Source organism: Priapulus caudatus, unplaced genomic scaffold (assembly GCF_000485595.1).
Source record: "Priapulus caudatus unplaced genomic scaffold, Priapulus_caudatus-5.0.1 Scaffold34, whole genome shotgun sequence".
NCBI lineage: Eukaryota > Metazoa > Priapulida > Priapulimorpha > Priapulimorphida > Priapulidae > Priapulus > Priapulus caudatus.
This window is the reverse complement of record NW_014577095.1, coordinates 806,544-818,455: the sequence shown is the minus strand read 5'-3', so window position 1 is coordinate 818,455 and position 11,912 is coordinate 806,544. Positions and strand designations below refer to the sequence as shown.

General features: G+C 51.0%; 1 protein-coding gene across 2 annotated transcripts in view; it reads right to left on the bottom strand.

Annotated features, from left to right (window-relative positions):
• Nucleotides 1–10: 10 nt before the first annotated feature.
• The window catches only part of LOC106817079 (E3 ubiquitin-protein ligase MIB1-like), an 18,370-nt gene continuing 6,468 nt past the window's right edge, over nucleotides 11–11,912 (bottom strand). For both annotated transcript variants that reach the window (XM_014821736.1, XM_014821728.1), the window contains 3 exons: nucleotides 3,211–4,305; nucleotides 2,223–2,348; nucleotides 11–1,814 (listed from right to left, as the gene is read on the bottom strand). In XM_014821736.1, coding sequence (XP_014677222.1) covers nucleotides 1,008–1,814; nucleotides 2,223–2,348; nucleotides 3,211–4,305 — 2,028 coding nt within the window. In that variant the 3' untranslated portion in view covers nucleotides 11–1,007. The remainder of the gene's footprint in view (nucleotides 1,815–2,222; nucleotides 2,349–3,210; nucleotides 4,306–11,912) is intronic.

Below are 11,912 nucleotides of genomic sequence, written 5' to 3'. Positions count from 1 at the left end.
TATTATATACATATTATTATGTATAATTAGTGACAATATAATAATGATGATATACACTAACAAACTCGTCGCATGTATGGCATTTCCTCTACAAGAGATGGCGATTGTTCCCACCACAGCACACGCACATGATGCTTACAGAACAGAATACACACAATCTCATCACTTGAAAGAGAGTCGCTATATTTATCATCTAAGGGAACTGAGACGAACGTGATATTTACAATAGCTGACCGTACATGCCCCCGATGTAATAACAAAAGCGTATTGCTGCATAAAAACACAATTTCACTTCGGGATCTGGTTACCAACGTGAGCTGATAGTAGCTTTGACATGGCTTTACAGTCTTGCAGGGTGACTAGTGTCACTATACCTGCCAAACTCACTTTATTCTTTCACAAACACAGAGCTGCTCCTTATTCCTCCTCCCTGCGTACGGCCGTACCGCTTAGACACTTGACTTCATCATACCGTCACTCACATTCTACTCCGGACGTACGGAGCAATCAGTACACAGATTCTACACTGCAGAAGCAAGTAACTCGGTGGAAAAGCGCCTATACGTACACGCAAAGAATCGTAACCTCACTACTGCATGACACAGGTAATAGAGACACTTTCGACGCAGTTCATTACAGACAATGCTAGGTGAGAGCGTCGAGAACGCCGCACACGCAACGTATCACAGTTCCTACGTCCGAGTCCGAGTCATCCAGCGGAGAGAGCAGCAAACATAGCAGGTTCAACATAGGCACCGGTTAAAGATAGCTCATTACTACAACCACACACCCCCGCGAGAATGACCACGTCACTCCGATTCGCAATACTACTGAGAGATGAAGCGCTACACATGCAACTACGGGCGACCCCACTTTTAGTGCACACCTTCGGAGTAGGTCGCCATAGCTCGCCTAATACGATTAGTCCCATTTCCGCTTGGCCAGGGAACACCTTCCGACGTCACGAGCGAGGCAGTCCGCCCGCTTCCGCCGCCGCCAGCTGCTGCCTAGTAGAGCAGTATCCTCTTCTCAACCGTCTTCCTGCAGATGGGACATTCGTTCATGCGGTCGCCGCACATCTGGCACATGCCGTGGCCGCACAGGAAGATCATGTTCTTCAGACGGTCGAGGCATACGGGACACATCGTCTGCTCCTTGATGTCGTGCAGCTGCTGCTGCAGCTTCGCGATGTCCTGCTGCGTCGAGTCGCGCGCGCCGTTGTTCATCAGGCCCGCGCCGACCGCCTGCGGAGGCGCCGGCGGTGTGCCGCCGCAGCAGACGATGAACGGGATCGTTTTGTCGATCGCCGAGCGGCACTGCACGCACTTCTTCATGAGGTTTGCGCAGCCGTCGCACGCGCACATGTGCGCGCACGGGTGGAAGAGCACCGACGCCTTCTTGTCGGAGCAGACGACGCACTCCTCAATCTTCGTGCGCGACTGCACGGGCTCCTTGCACATGAGGCACTTCTTGACGCGCGGCGAGCAGAGGCTGCACGTCGCGATGTGGCCGCACGGCCCGAAGATTGTGTCGCGCTTCATGTCCGAGCAGACCATGCACTCCTCGAGGCTCTCCTGGTCGTTGCGGATGTTCGCAGCGTTCGACGGCGTCATCGCCGGACTCGTCTTGTCCTTGTGGCACTTGGCAAGCGCCTTCGTCAGGTTCGGGTCGGGGCAGAGGTCGAGCGGCGTCTGACCCTTCTTGTTCTTGATGCCGAGGTCGGCGCCGTTGGCCGCCAGGAAGCAGGCGATCGACGCACTGCTCTTCTTCTCCGAGCCCTGCGTGCCGAGACCCATCAGCAGCTTGCCGACGTCCTGCAACGATGCCCGCGCGCAAAATGTATTGTGTTGACATTTTACATTTCGACAATTTGCTGATAATTTGACATTTGAGTCGGTGTAGCCGAGCAATAAGCAGTCGACGATGTATAATTCGGTTTTGAGGGCGTTCAGAATTTGAAGAGTTGGCTCTATAACTAGGCTTCAATAACGTACATATTTTCCCATATAAATATATATTTGGTTTATTAAACTTGTTATTATCATTGATAAATTGTGGACATAATAGATATGGATTTCGAGGGTAGATTGAAAAAAATATAAATTGGTTTTAAGGGCCCCCGAGCTCTAGATTTTTCTACTAACCAATAGTACTTAATTTCTCATCCTAACTCAGGTCCAAAATCTAGCTGACTGTGAGTTAAAAAGTAGAACGAGGCATACCTGCATGTCCTGCAGCTGTCTGAGCTGTGACAGGGTGTGATGACGCAGGGCTTCGTGGAGCGGTGTGTCACCATCTTTATCGGGAATATTCAGGTTGCACTTCTCTCTCACCAGCAGCCGTACGATCTAAGAGAGAAATCCAAGCTTCGATGTTCGCAATCAGCAATCAGATACCATTTAAACTTTCGTTTAACATCGTCGACGTGGATAAGGGTAATCGGGACAAACGGTCCATTATCCCGCACTTTTCTCCGACTCTTAGCCTTTTAACCCAACCGGCTGACTCATCGCTGATTTTTTTCCCTAAGAAGAACACCCCCATTCGTTGCTACGAGGGGACGCCCGTCTTGAAAGAAAGTCGCTATATTTATCATCTAAGGGAACTGAGACGAACGTGATATTTACAATCACTGGCCGATATAATAATAAAGGCACATTGCTGCATAAAAACACAATTTGACTTCATGATCTGGTTGGACAGGAATGGGCCGTCCGCTGCCCGTGCGAATACCCACGCTATGTCACCCCCGTCCGCTGCCCGTGCGAATACCCACGCTATGTCACCCCCGTCCGCTGCCCGTGCGAATACCCACGCTATGTCACCCCCGTTCGTTGCGACAAGGGAGGGGCCGTCCGTCTGCCCGTGCGAATACCCACGCTATGTCACCCCCGTTCGTTGCGACAAGGGAGGGGCCGTCCGTCTGCCCGCGTTAATACCCCCCGCTATGTCACCCCCGTTCGTTGCGACAAGGGAGGGGCCGTCCGTCTGCCCGCGTCAATACCCCCCCGCTATGTCACCCCCGTTCGTTGCGACAAGGGAGGGGCCGCCCGGTCTGCCGCGCGAACCCCCCCCCCCGTTCGTTGCGACATAGGGAGGGGCCCGCCCCGTCTGTCTGCGGTGGACATACCCGCCGCTATGTCACGCCACCGTTCGTTTCAGCGACAAGGCCGCCCGTCTTCCCGCGTGAATACCCGCGCGTCACGTTACCTGCGTGTGCTGCCGCTCGACGGCGAGATGCAGCGGCGTCTGCAGGTTGCAGTTCTGCAGGTCGAGGTTGGCCTTGCCCTGCTGCACGAGCAGCTCTGCGACCTCGAGGTGGTTGTTGAGCGCGGCGAGGTGCAGCGCCGTGTAGCCGTCGTCCTTCTTCTCGTCGACGACCCACGGCCGCGGCAGCTTCGACAGCAGGATGCGCATCGCGCCCGGGTTGCCGCGCAGCGCCGCGTGGTGCAGCGCGTTGAAGCCGTTGTTGTTCGCGATCGCGACGTCGGCGCCGTGGTCGAGCAGGATGGCGACCATGTCGTCGCGCTTCTTGCTGATGGCATCGTGCAGCGGCGTGTCGCCCTCAGAGTCCTGCAGGCTCGGGTGGCAGCCGAGCTCCATCAGCGTCTTGCAGACGCTCGCGTGACCCTTGTTGACGGCGATGTGCAGCGCCGTCTGGCGACGCTTGTTGCGCGCGTTCAGGTCGGCGTTGCCGCGCGCGAGCAGCTCGATGACGCCCTGCTCGTCGCCGAACGCCGCGTGGTGCACCGACTGGTCGCCGTCCTTGTCCTCGATCTCAAAGTCGCACGTGTGCCGGATGAGCACCTTCACGACCTCGGCGTGTCCGTTCTGGCTCGCCGCCTGCAGCGCCGTGTGGCCGGCAAAGATGCCGTTCACGTCGGCGTCGGGCCGCGAGAGCAGCTCCTCGACCTTCTGCGCATCGCCGTTCGCGGCCGCCTTCACGAGCTCCTCGTGGATGTCTCCCGACACGTGCGTCTCGAAGAGCTTCTTGAGCAGCGCGCTGAGCCGCTCGCCGCTCGATGTGCCCGGCGCGACGCCGTCCGACGCGACCTTCGTCACCGCGGCCGGGTTGTACGTCCACGACGTGCCGCTCACCTCCACCTTGAGGTCGCCGTCGTGGTAGATCTGCTGCACGCGGCCGATCTTGCCGAGCGTCGGCATCATCGCCTCGGCCCACTCGCCGTGGCCACGCTGCAGCATCTTGATGCGCTCGCCGTCGCTGCAGATCTGCACGAGGTCGCCGACGGCAAACTCCTGCCGCGCAGCCGTGTTCTCGTTGATGTTCGTCGCGCCCGTGCACACCTTGCAAGAAAACAATTCAACAATCGTCAATAATATAACAAGGGACACCTAACGACAGTTGATATGCCGCCTTCCCTGAGACACGCATGTTCCACTGATGAGATTTTGTTTTCAACGTATTATCATTTTATTACCAACTTATCCTTGCATGCGTGAATACATGATGATAATATTGTCATCACACGATCACTAATGTAATTGGTTTGCAAGATAGGTATTCATCTGCAATTACAAGTTGCATGTGATAATGTGTATTGCCTGCACTACGTGTTTAAAGTACTGACGACATTTTAACTGTACGACATGCAGCTGATTGGTGTTCTTGTCGCTACTATTGTTCGACAAAATACGGCTGTACAGATGAGACAACATACCACAAGAACTGCAAACTATAGTAGTGTTTGAATACAATTAATGGCAATATGACTGTAGATGAAATATAAACCAACTGCAGTACAAGGTGGGCGAATAATAGGGGTACAGAATAAGCTCAAAAACAAGCTCAAATATTGAAGAGGAAAATCAGTAATAATGTGGGAAAATATGTTTTCAAACTCCCTTGCAATTATTTACACCTGCTTTAACCACCACTACCACCATCATTACTGCTACCACCACTACCACCATCACTACAGCTACCACTACTACCACCATCACTACAGCTACCACTACTACCACCATCACTACCGGCGCTCCCACCACTAAACCGAGGCCCATCACATACTGCTGACACTGACTACCATCATCACTAACAGCTACCAGACTACTACCGACCGACCACTACAGCTACCAGCTACTAACACCATCAACTACTAGCCACCATCGACGTACCGCTACCACAACTACCTGACCATCACTACTGCTTACCCAGCCACCTACGCCACCCGATCACTAAGCTATCGACTACATGTACCGACCATCACTACAGCTACCACTACTACCGACCATCAGCTACAGCTACGCACTACTACCGACCTCACTGACTGGGCTAAACCACTGACTGAGCGATCAGTCACTTCACAGTACCCCGACTACTACTAATCGATCACTACAGCATACCATACTAACCAGCCTCTACTACAGCTCACGCACTACTGACCCAACCAATACAGCTACTGCTACCACTACTACATCACACACAGCTATCCACTACTACTATCATGCACTACGTACGCTACGCAGCTACTACCATAAATCAGCGTACAGCTAGCCACTACTTCACCGGGCGACCCATCACATACAGCAGTGAGCCAACTGTGGACTACCGGACCGATCGACTAGCATGCTACCAACTACTGACCACAATCTACGTTACAGCACCGACGTACTACCACCGGATCACTACAGCTACCACTAGCTACCCGGACACATCACTAGGACCGGCGCGCTCACGGGGACCACTACCACATCCCCTACAGCTACCACTCTACCAGCCATCTACTACAGCTACCACTACTAGCCCACCATCACTCACCGCGTCCGAGCGAACCGAGGGGGGGCGAGGGGGGCCCGGCAACCGACTACCACGCATCGAGCTACTGGCAACGCCACTACTACGCATGCATCAGCTAGCTGGTACTGCTAGCCACTACTACCCACCATCAACATACCAGCTACCACTGATACCCAACATTGCACTACAGGCTACCACTACTATCCCGACCATACTACCGCTACCCCCGCACGCACGTACCGTACCATCACTACTCCGCTGCACCACTACCTGAGCGCGATCATCATAGCAGCTACCCTACACCCCGAGCCTGGATGGCACTAGACAGCGTAGCCACTACGTCACCGAACCCATCAGTACCGGCGGGCGTGGAAAGCCGGGAGCCGACCCCCCGGCAGCGTACACCATCACTAACTAGCTGCGCGAACTACGTACCATCATCGACTGGACTGGGGCTTACCGACTACTACGGACGGGAGATATCACCTAGCAGGCTACGGCACTACTCACCACCATCTACTACGGCTGACCAGGCGCTGGGGCCACCCACTACCACCGATGTCCTACAGCTAGCCACTACCCTACCGACCAATCACTAACAGCTACCACCTACTACCACCATCACTACAGCTACCACTACTACCGATAATCACTACAGCTACCCAACTACTACCACCATCACTGACAGCTACCACTACAACCACATCACTACAGGCTATCACTAACTACCGAACCATCACTACAGCTACTCACCTACTACCACGCATCACTCAAAGCTACCGACTAACTACTATGCTAATCACTAGCACTACCACTAAACTGTACCATATATTCACTAACAGCTTACCACTACTAGCTACCACCATCCACTACTGGCTTACACTACTACCGCAACCCGATCACTTACTGCCTTACACCTAACTGTACTATCATCACTACAGCTAATCACTACTAGCACCAATCAGCTACAGCTAGCCACTGACTACGCACATGAAGCAGGTACAGCTAAAGGCCACTACTACTATCCAATCGACTACAGCTACCACTATTACCACCAATCACTACAGCCGTACCAGCTGACTAACCGAATCACTACCAGCTAGACCACTACTGACCATAAATCACTACAGGCTACCACTACTAACCAGGTACCCATCACACTGCTACCACTACTACACCATCACTTACATGCCTACCACTACTAACTAGTATCATCACTACAGCTACGCACTACTAACCGACATCACTACAGCTACACACTACTACCGCCACCATCTACTACAGCTAGCCACTAATTCACGCCATATGATCACTACAGCTACCGGACTACTACCGACCGGATCACTACAGCACCAGCTACATACCACCATCACTACAGGCTACCACTACTACCGACCATCACATACAGCTACGCACTACTAAACCATCACTACAGCTATCCACTATACCACCACATCACTACAGCTATACCACTACTACCACCATCGATACAGCGTACCACTCACTTACATCCGATCACTACAGCTACTGCACTACTACCTTATTCAATCTACAGCTAACCACTACTAAGCCGGACCAATCACTACAGCTACCACACAACCAACCATCACTACACTATCACTACTACCACGCAATACACTACAGCTACACTAGCTACCACATTCACTACAGCTACCACCTACTACTATCATGCACTGAACATGCTACGACTACTACATCAATCACTACAGCTACACTACACCACCATCACTAACCGCTACCACTCACTCCCACATCACTAACAGGCTACCACTACTACCAGCATCACTACAGCTACCACTATACCACCATCACTACAGCTAACCACTAACTACCTATAATCACTACAGGTACCACTTACACCCATCCCCACTACTGTTACAGCTACCACTTACATTACCACCATACTAACACTATCACTACTGACGCGACCATCACTACAGCTATCCACTGAAACTACCCGCAACCATCACTACCAGCTACCACTACTACTAATCATCACTCACAGCTACCCAACTACTCACTCATAATCACTAACAAGCTACCCACTACTATGCCGACCAATCACTACAGCGTACAGCTCAGCTACGATCATCCCAACTGACAGCACGTCCACTACTAGATATGCTGGCTACCCGCTGGTGAGCAGCCGCGCGGGTGAACGGTCCAGGCGTTGGCCGCTCGGAGTAAGCGACGACAGTGTCGGTGGTCCTCGTAGCTCTCCTGTCCGATCCCGCCGGACGATCGTTGCCCCGTCGTCCGTTTCCGCGAGCGTACTCAACAGTGCCGTCCGTCCAGCCCGCCGTGGCCCGTGGCTGCAGCTGACTCACCGATCCTCCGCTCCCAGGTCAACGTTCAACGCTTCCAGCCAGAGCACATACAAACTTGGATTTAGGGACAAATTAACGTTTAGTGTGAACACAAATCACATTAAAACTGCTATGGCTGACAGTACAGGCGGAAAGATGAAATGATAAGGTTACTAAAAAACTAGCCAATTTAAATAATTAGCGGTCTCGGTACGCCGGCGATCTCAATAAGCTGACCATTGCAGTGCGTTATTTTTTTCCGCGCTTCGAGACGCTCATTTGATCCCGATCGGCACAGACAATGCGACTCGTTGTAACACATTTCGATTCCCAAAACTGGCTCAAATTTATCGAACTGAATCATCAAATGCTCTTGTCGTGCAATTCTTCGGGGCTGACGCTGGCATCCCGCCCGATGCTGCAAAGCCGTTTTGGTCCCTGACCGCGGCCGACCCCCTGCTCGCCAAGGAGGGGCTAAGGTGGTCGCGATATGAGACCGAGCCGCCTTTGGCGTCGTTGACCGACCTTCAGGGTCGGCACATGCCATCGGAAGCCGAGCGGTAGAGGTTCTTTCGCGCGGCGTTGTCCCAGATATGACATGAGGCGGCGCTGCGTTGGACTGCGGCCGCGCCTACGTCCAATCCTGATCTCGTGACCTTGCCGCGCCGGCCGTTGGCCCCTCCTGTCTTCCCACTCGCCAGTCGACGCCGCGCACACACCACACGTGCACGGGAAAGATTCCCCGTTATGCGCAATCTTTCTTGGCCTCTCCGGCGCGGTTCGATCAGCGCCTAATCGGTACCCTTGGCGCGCGTTGATGCGGAAACAACGAAGCGGTGGCGCACAGCGGCTGGTTGCTTGTCAGGCCAATGGTAAACACGCACGCGCGAGCCAGAGGTCGTAAGTTGGTGCACTGTCGTGGGCCGCACTTTCCCAGCGAGACCGTAGATCGAGCTGCATTCTCACCACAGGTGTCCAACACAATCGTGCCATCGTGCTTTGATACCTGTAGCGCACGTCGCAAGACTGCGAAAAGGTCATAACGCACCTGCACACCTATGGCACACAAGCTAAATTCACGCATGAAATACACCGACTCTATTATCACATCTTTTTTCCCACAGTAAATATAATTTTGATTCATAAAAGAACCGGTAAATAAAATATGGTTAGAAAACCATGGAATATTATTTACAGCAATCAAAAAAGTACTATCGCCGTTATCAGGCAAAACATATTCTACTAAGTAACCAGCCTCTCATTACCGGTTACACACAATAGACACTACACGTGTAGACATCGGCCAACACATATATAGTAATTACCTGTAATATAGCTGGCTGTGGCGGTCCACAAGCACAAACAGCTTCCTCTGGCGCTTCGAATTACGGAACTGTGGCCGGACGTAGGCTTCACAGCATCGAGCTGCTTGCCCCAGCTTCCAGTCCCGGGCCACCGACTACCGCTCCGCAGCGTCAACACCCTGCGCCGTCCATCACGTTCACGAGGACCTACAATCACACATCGAGTCAGTTTTGTCTCAACGAAGCGCATAAATCTAACATTGCAGCTCATACCCTACAACAGCACTTGGTGTCTCCGCAGGGCTCAATCTAGCCACAGGGCCCGCCATGCCGTTCAAAGCGAGAGCTAATTCACAGAACATCGCCAAAACTCTCTCAGACATGTCTTGACGATTGTCTAACTCAAGCATGCCGTTATTTTCCCAGCTGTGTTTCTATTTGAAAACTATCAAATACATAATGTTTATGATAACTGTTTTTTAAAGCTTGATGTGTACGCATCAAACTGACTGAGATCACATCTATGAGAGGCTGGGTTAAATGGCAAATGCAAATTGACTTCAATTGCACACAAAATGGGGCCTCACCTAGGCTGCCTTCGGTGGCACGATTTCTTTCTTGACTATGTCGGGACTAGATGCACGCCGAAGAAACACGTGCTTTAGTCCGAACCGGTAGTCCGACCGAGTTGTACTCAATCTCCGCAGGTTGGTCGAAGCTCGGTTCAACGATGGCGGGCTTAGTGAAGGCGTTGGTATCAGTTACATCGAAAAAGATTATATCTCGGCAGTATTGAACTGGAAATTTGTGCCACACATCACTAATGCTTGAGTGGACCATCACACATCCAGACTAAGCTGTCTTGAGACAGAATTTTGTTTTTGAATCATCGTGCCAATAATCATACTCGAAAAACTCATAAACAAAACAGCTGAAGTGCGATTCTCGTATGGGCGCCCGCCATTCTTGAATAACACGTGGGTCATGGTCGGTTACTATCCCATTCGGACTGTGATGGATCCGCTAGTCGTCTGTCGCGAACCGAAGGTATACAGGCCGACAGGCGGCCCTATCTGTCTTAAATGACATACTTCTCTGAATTCTGGGAGACAACCTGCACACACCTATCCACTGCTGCCGCATAGACTTGCTGTCTACCGATGTAAAAGTTGTAGACGGCACCATGAGCAATAGTAAACCATCGCCACGTGAAGTCATTGTCAGAATTTTTGGTAATCTAGTTCACCAATGGCTTTCAAACATTGCATTGTAATCTATTTCAATGTTTTTAATGATTCATGGGAGCGACGCAGCAAGTATCAGGTAGAAATATTAACTTCCAACGGACTCCCCTACCCTCGAAAAAGAGGGAGACGCGCAGCAAATGAGAGTTCGCGAGTCTGAGGTTATAAAATTTAATAAAGCGATATTAACAATAACGCATGTGCTTATTTTTAAGATTCAATGGCAGTTGCACATCCCTGCCAAATTTTTCTTATGGGCATTACCTGAAAAAAATTAAGTAATTCTGTCGGGCGAGCCGTGGCTCCGAACGAAGCTAGTTAGCTAAATATGGCAGATTTTCAGGAGTCACACAGACTGGCCTGCATATATGATCTTAGCTCAGAGAGTAACATTTGACTCCGGACCACCGCCGTTAATTTCGCACCGCTGCAAGTATATCTTAAAAGATGTGTAGTTTCAAAAGCAGTGATTATTCCATGATTCCAACTTATAAAACTACACTAACGTGTGTGTAAGAAAAATTTCATGGATTTTGCGTGTTGTGAATGTATGGTAGTTAAAAATGCGTTTAAAATGGCGTAAACTTTCATTTTTGTATTGTTCAATGAATGAAACTAACCTGCTATTGCATTGAACAATGTTTTAATTACCACCACCTACTCGTGTGAAAAAATACTTAACAAGTTAAGCATAAACTACCATTATCAGTGCTCGAAATAAGAAAAAAAAAATGCTGGTTGTCCTGCGGACACACACCGCATAAATCGGTTGTCCGCGACAAAATTTCTGGTTGATCCAAAAATATCCCCAAATCTCCTAATTTTTCATCACATAATAATATGACCATGAAAACACCCAAAAACAGGCGCGTAGCCCAGGATTTTTAACAAGGGGGACGAAAAACAGGCGACTGTCCAAAGATAGTGGAATACTTCAAGTATTTAACTGGCTCTCCGCGCTCCCTCTACACAACGCCTACGGCTCCTCTACCTCTCAGGCTCTGCAATCCAATGCGAAAAAGCAACATTTTGTTCATGTTTCTCTGGCTCACAAGATATTGTAATGTGTTTCAGGTGCGGTTTAGGATCTCCAAGGAGGGAGGGCGTGAAAAACAGGTCATAGGAGGGGGTGATGGGGGTCCTCTAGCCCCCAGAAAATTTTAGAAACCTACTGGGCTTTGCTGGTTCCAAATACGATTTCGATCTCTCATAAATCAGAATAACATGACATATACCATGTTGGAAATAGCAGGCTGGTCCCATATTATTTAATCCTTAC